General features: G+C 37.0%; 1 protein-coding gene across 3 annotated transcripts in view; it reads right to left on the bottom strand.

Annotated features, from left to right (window-relative positions):
* FAM3C (family with sequence similarity 3 member C) overlaps positions 3,807-18,519 on the bottom strand; it is a 66,219-nt gene continuing 51,506 nt past the window's right edge. For all 3 annotated transcript variants that reach the window (XM_018046983.1, XM_018046981.1, XM_018046982.1), the window contains exons 6-10: positions 17,694-17,752; positions 13,679-13,729; positions 11,470-11,554; positions 6,882-7,008; positions 3,807-6,284 (exon numbers count right to left, since the gene is read on the bottom strand). In XM_018046983.1, the coding sequence (XP_017902472.1) occupies positions 6,195-6,284; positions 6,882-7,008; positions 11,470-11,554; positions 13,679-13,729; positions 17,694-17,752 (412 nt within the window). In that variant the 3' untranslated portion in view covers positions 3,807-6,194. The remainder of the gene's footprint in view (positions 6,285-6,881; positions 7,009-11,469; positions 11,555-13,678; positions 13,730-17,693; positions 17,753-18,519) is intronic.

Genomic DNA, 18,519 nt, shown 5'->3' with positions numbered 1-18,519 from the left:
CTAGCATGTAAAGGCGATGGCACCCCACTCCAGTACTCTTGCTGGAAAAATCCCATGGATGGAAGAGCCTGGTGGGCTGCAGTCCATGAGGTCGCCAAGAGTCGTACATGACTGAGTGACTTCACTTTCACTTTTCACTTTTATGAATTGGAGAAGGAACTGGCAACCCACTCCAGTGTTCTTGCCTGGAGAATCCTAGGGACGGAGGAGCCTGGTGGGCTGCCATCTATGGGGTCACACAGAGTCGGACACGACTGAAGTGACTTAGCAGCAGTAGCAGCAGCATGTAAAGGACAGGGTCAACAATAAGGAAACCCTAGCAGCTTCATTTAAAGTATCACCGACTCTTTGCCACCCCATGGACTGCAGCTGACGCCAGGCTTCCCTATCCATCACCAACTCCCGGAGCTTGCTCAAACTCACATCTATTGAGTCAGTGATGCCATCCAACAATCTCATCCTCTGTCATCCCCTTCTCCTCCTGCCCTCAATTTTTCCCAGCATCAGGGTCTTTTCCAATGAGTCAGATCTTCGTATCAGGTGGCCAAAGTATTGGAGTTTCAGCTTCAGCATCAGTCCTTCCAATGAATATTCAGGACTGATTTCCTTTAGAATTGAGTGGCTGGATCTTCTTGCAGTACAGGGGAATCTCAAGAGTCTTCAGCACCACAGTTCAAAAGCATCGATGCTTTGGCGCTCAGCCTTCTTTATGGTCCACCTCTCACATCCGTACATGACTACTGGAAAAGCCATAGCTTTGACTAGACGGAACTTTGTTGGCAAAGTAATGTCTCTGCGTTTTAATATGCTTTCTAGATTTGTCATAACTTTTCTTCCAAGGAGCAAGCATCTTTTAATTTCATGGTTGCGGTCACAGTATGGGCTGATTATATGGAAACTAGGAGCTTACAATGAAGGGAATATCTTTTGCCAACTGAGTTTCAACTTGTTCTTTCAATAGTTGATGCACTCCAGTGATGGGCATGATTTCTATGGAGCTGAACAGTGAGCTTAGCAATGGCAGCTAGCTGTACCTGTGAAGTAGCTGTAGGTCTTGGCTGTGTTGTTTGCTTATAAACTACCTGTGGAACAAACCCCAGAAAAACCTCTTTTGTTTCTAAATGAAGGGCTGGCAATTCCTATTCCTTTCTGAGGACTCCTAGAATCTGAGACATTGTAGTGTTGAAAGTATGTCCTTAATTCAGTTGCCCTTGGTACTCTAACCCTCCCAGGATGGGGGAAGGCTCTGGGGCAGGATGACAGATCTGCCTGCCAATGCAGGAGATGTGGGTTCGATCCGTGGGTTGGGAAGATCTACTGGAGAAAGAAATGGCAACCCACCCCATATTCTTGAGCCTGGTAGGCTACAATCCATGGGGCCCGAAGAGTCGGACACGACTTGGTGACTAAACCACAAGAACACTTGATTTTACTGGAACCTCAAGAAAGGAGACGGGGTCAGGGAAAGGAACAATGAGAGGCTGAGGCCAGGTTCAATTGAGGGAGCTTTCAAACTGAATGCTCTATAACAATCTAGAGGGGTTGGGATGGGGTGAGAGATGGGAAGGAGGTTCAAGAGGGAGGGGACATATGTGTACCTATGGCTGATTCATGTTGATATACAGCAGAAACCAATATTGTAAAGCAATTATCCTTTTTTTTTAAAATTCTTTTTATACTTATTTTTCCCCATCCTGAACCTCCCTCCCACATCCCTTCCCATCCCATCCCTCAGGGTGATCCCAGTGCACCAACCCTGGGCACCCTGTCTCATGTACTGAACCTGGAGTGGTGATCTATTTCACATATGATAATATACATGTTTCAGTGCTATTCTCTCAAATCATCCCACCCTTGCCTTCTCCCAAGAGTCCAAAAGTCTGTTCTTTACATCTGTGTCTCTTTTGCTGTCTCGCATATAGGGTCATCATTACCATATTTCTAAATTCCATATATATGTGTTAATATACTGTATTGGTGTTGTCCTTTTTGACTTACTTCGTTCTGAATAATAGGCTCCAGTTTCATCCACCTCATTAGAATTGATTCAAATGCATTCTTTTTAATAGCTGAGTAATATTCCATTGTGTATATGTACCACAGCTTTCTTATCCATTCATCTGCTGATGGACATCTAGGTTGCTTCCATGTCCTAGCTATTGTAAACAGTGCTGCGATGAACATTGTGTTACATGTGTCTCTTTCAGTTCTGGTTTCCTCGGTGTGTATGCCCAGCAGTGGGATTGCTGGGTCGTATGGCAGTTCTATTTCCAGTTTTTTAAGGAATCTCCACACTGTTCTCCATAGCGGCTGTACTAGTTTGCATTCCCATCAACAGTGTAAGACAGTTCCTTTTTCTCCACACCCTCTCCAGCATTTATTGTTTGTAGACTTTTGGATAGCAGTCATTCTGACCGGTGTGAGATTTTAGGTACCTCATTGTGATTTTGGTTTGCATTTCTCTAATAATGAGTGATGTTGAACATCTTTTCGTGTTTTTGTTAGCCATCTGGATGTCTTCTTTGGAGAAATGTCTGTTTAGTTTTTTGGCCCATTTTTTGGTTGGGTTGCTTACTTTTCTGGAGTTGCTTGTATATTTTTGAAATTAATTTTGTCAGTTGCTTCATTTGCTATTATTTTCTCCCATTCTGACGGCTGTCTTTTCACCTTGCTTATAGTTTCCTTCATTGTGCAAAAGATTTTAAGTTTAATTAGGTCCCAGTTTTTTATTTTTTCTTTTATTTCCATTACTCTGGGAGGTGGGTCATAGAGGATCCTGCTATGATTTACATCAGAGAGTGTTTTGCTAAGTTTTCATCTAGGAGTTCTAGTTTCTGGTCTTACATTTAGATCTTTAATCCATTTTGAGTTTATTTTTGTGTATAGTGTTAGAAAGTGTTCTAGTTTCATTCTTTTACAAGTGGTTGACCAGTTTTCCCAGCACCACTTTTTAAAGAGATTGTCTCTTCTTCATTGTATATTCTTGCCTCCTTTGCCAAAGATAAGGTGTCCATAGGTACGTGGATTTATCTCTGGGCTTTCTATTTTGTTCCATTGATCTATGTTTCTGTCTTTGTGCCAGTACCATACTGTTTTGATGACTGTTCCTTTGTAGGATAGCCTGAAGCCAGGCAGGTTGATTCCTCCAGTTCCATTCTTCTTTCTCAAGATTGCTTTGGCTATTCGAGGTTTTTTGTATTTCCATACAAATTGTGAAATTATTTGTTCTAGTTCTCTGAGAAATACCATTGGTAGCTTGATAGAGATTGCATTGAATCTATACATTGCTTTAGGTAGTATACTCATTTTCACTATATTGATTCTTCTGATCCATGAACATGGTATGTTTCTCCATCTATTTGTGTCATCTTTGATTTCTTTCATCAGTGGCAATTATTCTTCAATTAAAAATAAGTAAATTTTAAAAAAAATCAAGGGAGCTTTGAGGGAAACAGAGATTACCTAGCTACTGACATGTAATGACCAAAAACCAGGTATGCAACAGAAGAGTCACCCTGGGAAGAGACAGCAAAGGAATGCTTCTGAGGAATGCTTAAGAAAAAGTAAATTCTGGTACTTTATCCTACAACTCCTCGTTTACATGAGGAGGCCCAACTGAAGAGGTTGAGTGGCAAATCTTTTTCCTGATCAACACAAGCAGTTTTTCCCCTTTCATGTTCATTTTTTAAAATACTCTAAATGCATTTTTACTTTCAACTGCTTTCCTAACTGAACACAGCACATTTCTCATTCTTTCATTTAAAAATGGGGTGTGTCAATGAAATTGAATGAAACTATCATCTTTGTGGAGGGGTCAATTTATTTATAATATGTATAAACTAAGTATAAAGTGCATTTCAGGCTAAAGGCATTGAGCTTCATCTGGCAAAAAAATTACAAAATATCATATAATTCATTTGAAAATGAATACAACATAGAAAGAACAATGATAAATTTTAATCAAAGTCAGGAATATAAAGATTCTGGCTCAATTTTTCTTTAATTTCCCCGATAACACTATTTTTCCTACTGTCTTTGCTGTATTTTAACAGGCATACCATAATAAACTTTTCTTGGGACTGCATCTATGATTACAAATAAAAAATATACATCCATAAGTCCTTAAACACCATTTAAAAGACCAAAGTGTTAATGCCAAATTTCTGATTTTAATGAAAATTCTGAACACTAAATGAGCACTGTTGCATTTACAATGCTGATTTTTAAAAGTTATCTGAAAGTAAAATACAGTAAAATTATTGCTTTCAAAGTTATGTTGACATAAACCATACAAGACAGAATTGAAACAATAGCAAACTGCATGAAAGCAATTAAATAGCCAATCTTTTGACATTTTACACACCTCTATAAAGCTATCATGTTAGTCCTTATCTTGAAATAGAAGTCTTGTCATCTAGATACTTAAATCCTATTTATGTTAAGATATATCCTGAGGATATTAGTGTGTTTAACCATGGGAGTGACTTAAATTTTGCATGTTAAGCAGGACAATAAAACCTCAATGTGAAGTTCTGTAGGTATATTACTTTGCCAGATAATACAAAAAAAAAAAAACAAAAAACAAAAAACAAATGCAAAACCAAGAATATTTATTCTCATTACTTGAAAAAAAAAAAAGCAATACTTATTTCACAAACCCTGGAACTGTAAAATAGCTGTTTTTTAAATTTACAGAATCATGGGAAGTATTTGAAATGCTAAAAGATACATGCTGAAAGTGATTTACTGTATCAGCACCAAAAATCTGAAAAGTTTACAAAAATTGCTTAGAATGTAAGGTGCATTGATTCATGAATTACATTCAGTTTGAGGGAAGAAACAGTACCCCCAAACTCATTGACATTTAATAACTTCTAACTCAGTTTATAGCAAAATAAAAAATACTGCTTTTAGTTTTTCTTTATGTAAGGCATCTAAAATTTAGATCCAAAATTGAAGTGCTGCCTTTTACTGTGAGCGGCAGTTTGTTCATTACATTTTTTATGTTCCAGCTTAAGATACTTCACACATAATATTTAATGCCCTAAAAATATTTTAAGAAACTTGAGTCATTTTGTGAACATCTGAAGTTAACAAAAAAGTTGGATTTTTTATATTTTTAGGTAGAATTGGGTATGAAGTCACTGTGTATCAAATAAAATTATTTCTTAACTGTTATCAGTCCCAATCAGTTCATTAGGACTTTTTTATTGATAAATAAATATGTTGTTTCTTTTCAGGCAAAAATTACTATCAGCAAGTCAGATGAAAATAAGTACAGAATCTCTGGATTTACAATCTAAAATCATTGTGACATTAAAGGGTGCCTCTTTCTAAACTACTTGGTTAAGGCTGAGAACAATTAAATAAGGAAAACTTAGGCCAGTAAGGTTCTAACTGTACTGATATGCTGTCCTGAATGACCTACTAAGGCTGGGGAAGGGACCTGGCCAGATTCCTCAGCTCTGGGGAGTTGCCCCCTCCTGCCTCACTCTGAAGAGCTTTTGCAAAATCAAGTTATTCGCACTGCTAACACAAAATCCATCAAGCTACAGTTCTGAATGCCATCTACATTTATATATTTACTTTGTACTGTATACATTAAACAAAGAATTCTGTTGTGCTTTTCATGTATTTGATATGTTTTCTTATTTTATTTATAGGTTTCTTGGGAAGGGAAGAGAAAGACTAAGAAAAGAAATACAACAGGGGAGTCAGACTGTAAAGTAACATTACACACACAACTAGCCCAATATCTTTTTAATTTAAAAGATACCATCATCAGAAGGCAATATACATATATATATGTAAAAGAAAACAAAGTCTGCTCCCTAAAATCCATATCATTCCATGATAGATTTTCACAGCGACTAGTATATATATCAATATATTTTTCATATCTGTTCAGTTATCCATTGGTATGCTTTTAGAATTAAAAGATGCCATTAGCATCATGGTCTGAACATTGTACCATTAGAGAGATGTGCTTGAAAATGGTTCAGTGATTTGCTTATGATGATGACTATTTACAAAGACAGCTATTTACGTCAGCAATAAATAATCCTGATATCAAAAGAGATAATGGACATGCACACACCGAGATGGCTGCATGCTCTTAAAATATTTACATGTAGTTTTTCTGGTAGAGCTTTCCCACTAACAGTGAAAGTGTGCTCCCTTCAGTTTTCTCCAAGTCAGTCTTGCTTCTGGGGAATGCATCCTTCCATTTCTACAACTTCGGGCCATCCTTCGTATTTATTTGTGTCCTTATTGTTCTTTATGTGCTGTTGGAACATAACCACAGTATAGTACTTTAGCAAACTGCATATCTGCAATAACATAATTAAGCATACTCATTTCAGTAACACTTCTATTAACACATAAATTAGTGTTCAAGATATTAAATGAGCAATGCCTGGGGTCTGGCATACACTGGCAGACCTTCAAAGAAGAGCTGAAAGAACAAAACACCACAGATGGTCTTTAAAGATCCTTTGTAAGTCAAAAATAAGTTTACATTCTACTAAGTTCTAAAGTATTTCTGTACTTCACTGATTCTAATATCAAAAGTTCAGCTAAAATTTTTAATAACCAACTTCCTAAAGGTCTTATGATACAAGTAATCACAGGCCAATGCATTGTCACATAGGAAAAAAATTTCATGTATAATTAGACAATTTTTTAAATTTTAAAATTAAAATAGTGTCATGATTATTCCAAATAACTGATTGCCAGGAACCTATGGAAAATATGGAAACATATTATGGAAACATATTTAATGTCTGCTTTATCTAAGTTGCAAATAACTGGGATAGGAATACATACTGTATGGTTTCACACAATTGCTGTTGCCCATTAATTATGAAGTCTGAGACACTAACCTGTTCAAAAGGGCTTTTTGTCTTAATGCCTTTTCCACCACAGAAGACCCAGTTGTCTCTGAAACCAAGATGAGTAATAGATGTACTCCCCAGTTCAGCAATCAGCCGCCGGGCCTCATCATTGAGTCTTGAAGAGAGAGAAAAAGAATGATACAGTAAATGTAGTGTACTGTATGTGGTCTAATGAATACTGATACACTTACAATATTTAACATACAACCATGAAATAAATGAGAAAACCCTGGCTTAAATAAGAGAACATAAAAAAATAAATTTTATCAGAGTAACATTCCTACTATTTGAAATCTTTAATGATGAAAGTTATGAAATCTAGCAAATAAATTTCTAGCTTATGCTATTTAGAAGTACCTTTTATGTATCTTAATTTCACAACAACAGTTCATTTTCATCTACATTCCATCAAATAAAAATGGGAAACTGTCATTTTTTGTCAGTAGGTACCTATTCAGGCTAATACAAGCTCTTAAGTAGTCAACATCTTTGTAAAATTAAAAATCACTTTGAATCTCCACTACAGTCTTTATAAATTACATTTGAGTAGAATTAAGGTAAGTGCTAATAGAAATCTGGATGTTTCTAACACTATGTTTACTTATATCTACTTCATAACAGTAATTTTTGCCTGAAGAGATAATAACACATTTATCAATAGGAAAGTTCTGATTACTGATTGGGACTGATAACATTTAAAAAATAATTTTATTTGACATACAATGAGTTTATACTCAATTCTAAATGCAAATATAAGAGACCTGACTTTTTCTGTTAACTTCAAATGTTCGCAAAATGACTCAAGTTTTTCAAATATTTTTAGAGCATTAAATATTTTATGTGAAGTATCTGAAACTGGCAAGACAGTTCTCATGTAACTAACCTGAAGATAAACAGGATAATTTATGTTAAAAAAAAAAAAGCTTCATGAACAGGACAGAGCTACATATGTCATTAGCCTTTCACAATTAGTCACATCCAGGGGGCACTGAATCTGTTTTAACCACAGCTTGGGCACTGCTGCCCTCCTGGGAAAGGTCATAAGAATGAGTGAGAAAATCAGGGGCAGCCCTGGAATATTTAAGTCTTTCAGATTCATAACTATATCAAGTGATACATTTATAACCAAGGGAAATCAAAATAAATGAAATGGCTGTGCAAAACGACCAGTGAAGTCTGTTTCTGAAGATTCTGACAACTTCACACACAACTACACGTACTTGCGTCTGGCTTTCTCCCCAAAGTGGGTCTGTAGCTGTATTTCTTGTAATCATCCTTACATGAATTGCTATCACTTTCATTCATCTGCTTACTTGGTAAGCAATTTCTGTAGGAGATGGACATCTCCTGAAAGTACTGTATGAACTGTTTTCTTGTTTCTGAACAGTGTTCGTATGTCATGGATCTGCAGACTATTACATTCCATTCTTTAGTTTATTCAAATGTTCTACTGCTGGCCCCTTAATTAGAACATTTTACTAGTATCATCAGTACTAGTAGTGAGTTTTGCTGCTTTATCTACAATAAATGGTGCAGAGCAGAGGTCATGCTTACTAGGGCAGCCTAGTGACAACCTCCTGGAGGAAGGCCTATGGGCTTCAGTCAGTTACATCTCAGAAAAATCACAAATTGCACCTCAGGGTGCAGGCTTCAGGGCTGCTTGTAAATAGCTGAATGTTAGGTTCACAAATGCCAAGAGATTGCTTTATACACAAAAAAATGCCTTCACAGTAGGTGTTTACCCAAATGCAGGCCTGGCCCCATGCCAGAAGTACCTGCAATTTTTTCTTATCTAAAAATTTTTACAATTAAGAAATATAATGAAGGGCAGTCTTTTCCTTCTGGATTTCAAATTTCAGAAATTGTTTTGATCTGCATGAATAAACTAACCAATCTAGCAGCAATGGGAAACTAAGCTTTCCATTTTGATTCTGCTCATCTTTCCTTACTTTCCTTTGAGAATACCTTGAGGTCCTAAGCAGAAAAGGATTACTACAGCAGGGCTTAGAAAGGCCTAAGAGCAAGACTGGTCCTTGACTGGCTCTGGAAGCTTGGATTTGGGGAGGGTCCCTCCATTCCCAGAACTGATCAAGATGGCTCTCGTGTGTCTAAACAGTGCAAACAAAGTAGTTTATGCCAAACATCTACTTTCTGGCTGGGAATCTGGAATTTGGGGATGTATAAGGCAGACGGTGCCTCATGACCAGTTCCCAGTAAAAACCCTGGGCCATGAGCTCTAATAAGCTTCCCTGGTGGACAGCACGTCCCCGTGTTGTCACAATCTGTTGCTAGAGGAATTAAGCATGTTCTGTGTCACTCCACTTGGGAGAGGACTCTTGGAAACTCAGGCCTGGTGCCCTGGATCCCTCCAGACTCCGCTCTGAACTAGCTGCCCTTCATGGATTCTGCTTTGCATCATTTTGCTGTAACAAATCATAGCCCTGAGTGAGCAGGTCTATAAGCCGAGTCTTGGATTCCTCCCAGTGAATAATCAAACCTGGGGTGGGCTTGGGTACCCATGCCATAGGTCCCTGTGTCTAGATAACTACAAGTTTCTAACAAGACAACTTCCTCAACAATTTCTGAAGTTTTCTAATCTGCTTATGTAGAATTTGAGAGGTTTTATTATTCCTTTTTGCTATCTTCTATGTAACTAAGTAAAAGATGATTTCATGGCTCAAAGAAAAGTTGAAAACCATGCTACACAGCCAATATTTTGAGTGCTTGATATAGCAGATGTCAAAATATCCCATTTCTTTAAAAGGTAGTGCAGTGTGAGATGCAGTGGAGATATATAACTGACCCTGGAACAACCTGGGTTTGAACTGCCAGAGTCCACATCTATCCCATGATGGGTTCAAATTAAGAAAAGGAAGTGTACAAAAATACAAGGCAAACCATGTTACTAATGACAACACTTTTAATACTACTACCAGGAAGACCTGAGTGCTCAAAATGAGATGAGGTTCATAAAATTACTTAAGGCCACAGAGAGAAATTTTGCTACCAAGTATAAATAATGAAGGGATCCACTGTTTCAGGAGAATGATAGGACATCGAGATCAAAACACAACTGTCTTTTCCAGGGAGGCAAACACTCTTTGATCAACATAAAAAGGGAACAGTGGCTCAGGAATGTCCATATTAAGTACTTTATATTTAAGCCTCGAGGCCCACATGTCACACACTTAAATTCTTAAGGGACTTGTTAATATAATCTTCAAGGTAATGTCAGTTATTTTAGAAGCATCATGGAAAGTGAAGATGTTAAGACTTTAAAAGTTAAATATTCCAGTTTTTTTTTTTTTAAAAAAAGGAAATTTTTAAAAACAATAGTTCAATAAAACTAAATCTAACTCACAGCAAAATTTTAGAAAGGATTACAAGAAGGAGGTCCTGTGAGTATTAAAGAAAGAATAAGAAAATAAAGAGAAAGAGTAGTAGGAAGGGGGCTGGATTAATAAAGCCAAGTAAACATCATCTCATACTTTCAACTTTAAAAGGAGTTTTGGGGCAGTAAGCCAAGGTATTATAATTAGCATCATCCACGAATTTCAAGCAGGCATCTGACAGTCTCAGAAAATTAAATAATTAAACAGCAACTGGACAGTATGATTATTAGAGTACATTGGAAATGGAAAAGTTGTTTCTGCAGCTGATTAATAGATGAATCCCTTAGAAGTGGTCTCCAGTTGGTGGCACACTGCCTGTAGTAAATATGTTTGTCATTGCTGACTTAGATTTAGAAATATGAATGACTCTGGAGAGAGTATAAAGCCTAGACAATGGAAATCTCACAGGACATATGTCAGCATCAAGACCAAGTGGGCCAATAACAGCAAAATTAAATTTAATGAGGATATATGAATACAAAGTCTTCATTCACATTAAACAAAACCAAGTTCTGAATGGGGAGAAAGACCAGACTTGTCAGTGATTTAAAAAAAACCTCGGAGATCAAATGAAGAGATCTGAGATTTTAAGTTGACGAACACTGTGACGTGATTCCCTAAAGAACATGAATGCAACGCTAGTCTTCATGAACAGTAACCGTAATTTCTGGTGAGTGAGCACCTCCACTGTACCCTGTACTGGCCAGACCACTTCGGGAACACTATGTCCAACCTGGGGCTTCGTTTTAAGAGGGACAGTGATCACCTAGAGAATGCCCAAGAAATGCAACCAGGAGGGTAAATGACCTAGAAACTTACCACGATAAAAGATTAGAAGAGCCATTACACTTTTAAAGGACTGGGGTTTCACAGGACAGATACACTTTGGGAAATGCCGTTAAGAAAATGGTACTGAAGAATATTATTGTCAGAGAAAACAATACACAGTTGTTAAAAACAGAACATAAAAGAGTGTAACAAACTTTATGTACAATGTGACTCTAATTTCGCAATCATAGATGAATGATAAAAACACAGAAAGAAAAATTTTCAAAAGTTAACAGTCTTTATCTGAAAGTTGGATTACTTGACTGTTTTATAAATTTTTTCATTGAAAAATGTATTGCTTATGTTATTATAAATTATAGATCTGCAAAGTTGTGTAAATTTTGAAATGTACATACTTGGTTGCTCCATCATCATATGTTCCCATTAAGACTATTGTTCCATCTTGTATGGCCTTCAGAAACTCAATAAATGGGGCCACATCTGAAAAAAAAACAGAAAGGGTTAAGTGTTTTTGTTTTTTTCTTAATGACTAACCATCATGATAACCTCCTGGAACTTAACAGTACAAAAAATGAAGTGTTTGTAAACTGATAATTTCTAATGTAGAGAAACCAAAAGAGAGACAAATCTTATGAACAGGATAAAAATTAAGTTTCACATCAATTTAAAATTTTCCAATTCTGATTCACCCTGTGTGTGTTTCATACTGATATTCCAGGGACTAAATGAAAAATCCATAGCATATTAAAGTATGACATGATTTCAAGTAAGAAATTTAGGAGACAGGAGAAAGGTTCATGGACTTCCTGAGTATATGTAAAGTTGTTTGCACAGATACTTTTCTAAAAAAGAGAACTTTTATTTACTGCACAACAGGATCTATAATTTAAAAAAATAATATAAATATGTGCACAGCTGACCCTTGAACAACAGGGGTTTGAGCTCAGAAGTCCATTTATACACAGATTTGTTTTCAATAAATCCTACAGTACCATGTGATCCTCATTTAGTTGAATCCGAGGATGCAGAACTGCAGGTATGGAGGGCCAATTATGGAACTTGAGCACTTGAAGATTACGGGCTATCTGTAGAGGATCCTGGAACCAGTACCCTGCAGATACTGCGGGACAAGTGTACATACATCCATAGTGATTTAAGGAATCTTCTGGGAATATCTACTTACTATAAACTAGGGGAAGAAATGTAAGCTAGTTATCACTAAAAGTCAAACTAATTAAGGCAAATACTGCAGTCATTACCTGCTTCATCTGCTTAAGTATTAAGATTCACAAAGGATTAGACCATGTCAGTGACTATAAACTAGTGATACCAAAGAGGCTGAATGGGGACTATCAATACAAATCATTCTACATCTTGAACTCCTCACAATGTCAGATTCCTAAATGCCCAAGTCTAATACAACTTCAAAACTATTCAGTTTTTTTTTCCACAGCAAAGATTCCAAAGATTTCTCTAAAACTGGATTCTATCTTAAAATAACAGCATTTTTAATTCAGAAAAAAATGTAACAGAGCAGCTAACAAATCACTTCCATTTAAATCCAAAGATGGCAACTACTTCTAAATTTGAGGGGTATTTTCAGCAGTAGTTTGCTGACCTGAGATGAAATACCAGAGCTTCTGGTCACATGAGTGATTTTAACAACAGTTATATAAGAGGTTTTCCATGTGATAAATTTTGGTAGAATCAATTATTCCTTTAGAATCTAAAACTGATGGCATATTTTAAGTTGATATACATTTTGACAACATGAAAAGTTCTGATCTCATTTCAAAAATAAATAATACATGGCATCTCATTACAGGCTGAAGAAATATTAGAAAAGCTTAATGGTCTGAGAACAAGATAAAATTGGGAAGCCTAACAACTGCTGGCCCACAGGGAATTCATAAAGTGGATGAGGAGGTGCAGGGGAGAGCCTCAACTTAGAAAAGAATCAACAGTTAAATCAGTGTTGGCCTTTCTTTAGACTTGAGGAAGAAGTCTCTCTCTTTCAGGCACCATCTTCTTTGAGGTGCCAGGTCCTTCCCCTCTGCAGGCTGGTGACTAATTTCCACCTGCTCCTTGGAACTGCCAAATTAGGAAGATTATCTGTGGAGTGCTCTAAGTACAATAAACTGGAAAGAAAATTCTACTCCTTCTCTCAAATAATCATCTATTTGAATAATAATCCTGGTTATGAACTTAGTTTTGAGATTGAAAATTTTATGCAAAAAAATCAATTCAGTAAGGTAAACACGATTACACTGGTTAAGCCCTTCTTCAAATTACTTATTCTTTTTTTTTTTTCCAGAAATTTCAGACAGAAACCCAAAGCAGCCTAAAGCTTTGAATTAGTTGTCCTGCAGAAAACAGGACTCAGACTTAAACAAATCTCAAGTGTGATTATACACATCAACAACAATTTTTATAAAAAAGCAAAGTGTATGCAGTATGACCAATCATTTAAATATGAGCTGGACATTCAGTGAAAAGAAACAAAATGAAAACAAAATAGTACCATTATTTTCTTATTAATGCACTACATTATATTGGTATGATTTAGTGCAAGCAACAGAACAGTTACACGTAATTCATACTTACTTCCTCCCCACATGTCAAAATATCTGGTGTCTATTAGTTCTCCCGTTTTGCCTAAAAGAGATTGAATTCATAGCAAATTATGCAACTGAAATATACTGTACATTGTATAAGACGTATGATCTTGTCCAATGTGAATCCATTAGCAGAGAATTATTATGACAAATACTTAAAATTTGAATTGCATGCATCTAAAATTTTTTTCTAAAAGGGTAATTTTTGAATACGACTTTCTCATTAGTTTTGTAAGTTGAAGAGTAGCAAACAGAAATTACTACTGACTTTAGACAATTCAAATTCATCCTTATGTGTTACCATCTTCCCTTATTTAAAAATTACCCACAAATACAAAAACCTTAAAAAAAAAATAAATGAATCCACGCTATTTTCTATTAAAACAATCTTGCAAAAAAAATTGTATTTAATTTCTTTTTAAAACATTTTTTTGCTATCAATTGGACAAATATGTATAGAATCTTTTCTACATAGGAAAATGCAGAAACTACAAACAAAAATATCTCTCTCATTGTGAAAGCTATAGAAATTATTTTCCTACAGTATGAACTAGAGAAGTTGGGTGTGGATTCTCTTCTCCCTACACAGTTTCAGAGGGTGACTGTGCCAAAAAGAGAAGTATGCAGCTGGGTCTCATTTCACAGGTTCATATATTCAGATGTGATTTTTCAAGAACACTTGAGATGTTCAAGATTCAGTGTGGACAATACTGAAAAATTACAACTGACTCTGACTCTTCATTCAGCCCCTCACCATACGAAATAGTCCACCACCTTCTGTCAGTCTATATACCCACATTCATGTCAGTCTATGTCACATTCAGTTCAGTTCAGTTGCTCAGTCGTGTCTGACTCTGCAACCCCATGGACCACAGCACACCAGGCCTTCCTGTCCATCATGAACTCCTGGAGTTTACTCAAATTCATGTCCATTGCGTCGGTGATACCATCCAACCATCTCATTATCTGTCATCCCCTTCTCCTCCTGCCTTCAATCTTTCCCAGCATCAGGGTCTTTTCAAATGAGTCAGCTCTTCGCATCAGGTGGCCAAAGTACTAGAGTTTCAGTTTCAACATCAGTCTTTCCATCGAACACGCAGGACTGATCTCCTTAAGGATGGACGGGCTGGACCTCCTTGCAGTCCAAAGGACTCTCAACGGTCTTCTTCAACACCATAGTTCAAAAGCATCAATTCTTCGGCGCTCAGCTTTCTTTATAGTCCAACTCTCACATCCATACATAACTACTGGAAAAACCACAGGCCTGACTATACAGACCTTTGTTGGCAAAGTAACGTCTCTGCTTTATAATATGCTATCTAGGTTGATTATAACTTTCCTTTCAAAGAGTAAGTGTCTTTTAATTTCATGGCTGTAATCACCATCTACAGTGATTTTGGAGCCCAAAAAAAAAAAATAAAGTCAGCCAGTGTTTTCCCATCTATTTGCCATGAAGTGATGGGACCGGATGCCATGATCTTTGTTTTCTGAGTGTTGAGCTTTAAGCCAACTTTTTCACTCCCCTCTTTCACTTTCATCAAGAGGCTTTTTAGTTCTTCTTCACTTTCTGCCATAAGGGTGGTGTCATCTGCATATCTGAGGTTATTGATATTTTTCCCGGCAATCTTGATTCCAGCTTGTGCTTCATCCAGCCCAGTATTTCTCATGATGCACTCTTCATGTAAGTTAAACAAGCTGCTGCTGCTAAGTAACTTCAGTCATGTCTGACTCTGTGCAACCCCAGAGATGGCAGCCCACCAGGCTCCCCCGTCCCTGGGATTCTCCAGGCAAGAACACTGGAATGGGTTGCCATTTCCTTCTTCAGTGCATCAAAGTGAAAAGTGAAAGTGAAGTCGCTCAGTCGTGTCCAACTCCTAGCGACCCCATGGACTGCAGCCTTCCAGGCTCCTCCGTCCATGGGATTTGCCAGGCAAGAGTACTGGAATGGGTTGTCATTGCCTTCTCCGAGTTAAATAAGCAGGGTGATAATATACAGCCTTGATGTACTCCTTTTCCTATTTGTAAACAGTCTGTTGTTCCATGTCCACTTCTAACTATTGCTTCCTAACCTGCACACAGATTACTCAAGAGGCAGGTCTGGTGGCCTGGTATTCCCATCTCTTTCAGAATTTTCCACAGTTTATTGTGATCCACATAGCCAAAGGCTTTGGCATAGGCAATAAAGCAGAAATAGATGTTTTTCTAAAACTCACGTTTTTTTGATGATCCAGCGGATGTTGGCAATTTGATCTCTGGTTCCTTTGCCTTTTCTAAAACCAGTTTGAACATCCAGAAATTCACACACAGTTCACGTATTGCTAAAGCCTGGCTTGGAGAATTTTGAGCATTATTTTACTAGCATGAGAGATGAGTGCAATTGTGCGGTAGTTGGAGCATTCTTAGGCACTGCCTTTCTTTGGGATTGAAATGAAATCTAACCTTTTCCAGTCCTGTGGCCACTGCTGAGTTTTCCAAATTTGCTGGCATATTGACTACATCACTTTCACAGCATCATCTTTCAGGATTTGAAATAGCTCAACTGGAATTCCATCACCTCCACTAGCTTTGTTCACAGTGATGGTTTCTAAGGCCCACTTGACTTCACATTCCAGGATGTCTGGCCCTGGGTAAGTGATCACACCATTGTGATCATCTGGGTCATGAAGATCTTTTTTGTACAGTTCTGTTTATTCTTGCCACCTCTTCTTAATTCCTTCTGCTTCTGTTAGGTCCATAACATTTCTGTTCTTTATTGGGCCCATCTGCCTGAAATGTTCCCTTGGTATCTCTAATTTTCTTGAAGAGATCTCTAGTCTTTGCCTTTCTCTTGTTTTCCTCTATTTCTTTGCACTGATCACCGAGGAAGGCTTTCTTATCTCTCCTTGCTATTCTTTGGAACTCTGCATTCAGATGCTTATATCTTTCCTTTTTCCCTTTGCTTTTGACTTCTCTTCTTCTCACAGCCATTTGTACTGCCTCTTTAGACAGCCATTTTGCTTTTTTGCATTTCTTTTTCTTGGGGATGGTCTTGATCCCTGTCTCCTGTACAATGTCACAAATCTCTTGTCCAGAGTTCATCAGGCACTCTGTCTATCAGATCTAGTCCCTTAAATCTATTTCTCACTTCCACCATATAATCATAAGGGATTTGATTTAGGTCATACCTGAATGGTCTAGCGGTTTTCCCCACTTTCTTTAAGTCTGAATTTGGTAATAAGGAGTTCATGATCTGAGCTACAGTCAGCTCCTAGTCTTGCTTTTGCTGACTGTATAGAGCTTCTCCATCTTTGGCTGCAAAGAATATAATCAGTCTGATTTTGGTGTTGACTATCTGGTGATGTCCATGTGTAAAGTCTTCTCTTGTGGTGTTGGAAGAGGGTGTTTGCTATGACCAGTGTGTTCTCTTGGCAAAATGCTATTAGCCTCTGCCCTGCTTCATTCTGTACTCCAAGGCCAAATTTGCCTGTTACTCCAGGTGTTTCTTGACTTCCTACTTTTTGCATTCCAGTCCTTTATAATGAAAAGGACATCTTTTTTGGGTGTTAGTTCTAAAAGGTCTTGTAGGTCTTCATAGAACCATTCAATTTCAGCTTTTTCAGTGTTACTGGTCGGGGCATAGACTTGGATTACCATGATACTGAATGGTTTGCCTTGGAAACGAACAGAGATCATTCTGATATATTACATTAGGATTCTAATATCTGCAGCAAGAATTCATCAATTGTTAGATAATGTTGTATCCTGACAATCTCATGGGAGGCTCTCTATACACTGCACAGCAAGTTGGATGCTTCCAAGAGAACGTGATGTAAACACTGAAATGCAGTGTCTCATCTCTATTCATAGCTGATGTTGTGGGAGGGTGGGGGAGAGCTTTAATGTCAAGCTTTACTCTTTCTTACCTGATCTTGATATAAGAGTATATTTTGGGCCATATAAATATACCTACATACCACTATACCTTTATATCTACCATATCCATAAAGTAAAATAATTATTCTTACCATTTACCAAGGCAACATTGATTCCTCTTCCAACATTATTCTTAACACCACTCATTAAACTGAAGGGGGAAAAGTTAAGACAAATTTAGAATTAGATATTACAAATAAACATCCATCAGGGAAAGCCATACATGCAAAATAAAAACCAGTTGTGAATTTTATATATACACACAGCTGTTTAGTTCTACAGTGGAGACTGAAAGGTATCTACCAGGTCAGAGAAGACAGTCTAACACTGAATAATTTAAAAGCAACATTCATAAGTAAGATTTTTACAAATAGAAATATATATTAAAACGTATTACAGTCAAAATACTAGACTCTTTATTGCTGCCCTGCATCAGATTATGAAAGACCATTTTAGAAAATCCATCAAACACATGGACATTATGCTCACCGCCTGCACCATTCTCAAGAGAATAAACAAGGGTAAACTCTAGTGTATTTTCTGCAAAGTTAATATGACATGAAACAGAGGTGAGATGCTACCAAAATCTTTTATAATTGGAAAGCAAGAAGATTTAACTTAATTGTGAACATTCTCTTAGTGATTACTGATGCAAAATTTCTCAATACCCAGAAGAAGGAATATTGTATTCATATAATTACAGCATTGAACTATAAGACTTGCAATGTCATTCTGCAATAATCAACCTCCGCAGGGAGTTCACAGACCATCACATAAAGATAATAAATACGGTGAAATGGAAGGTACGAGCAAAATATTTCCTTGTTATCAGTTCAGTTTGTTGAATTAAAATTATTAAACTAAAAGTGTAGGTACCTTTTATTCTAAAAATTCACAGTGATGTGCTGTTAAATGATT

The sequence above is a fragment of the Capra hircus genome, chromosome 4 (genome assembly GCF_001704415.2).
Source record: "Capra hircus breed San Clemente chromosome 4, ASM170441v1, whole genome shotgun sequence".
Taxonomy (NCBI): Eukaryota; Metazoa; Chordata; class Mammalia; order Artiodactyla; family Bovidae; genus Capra; species Capra hircus.
The sequence above is the reverse complement of the archived record's forward strand: the minus strand, read 5'-3'. Positions and strand labels throughout refer to the sequence as shown.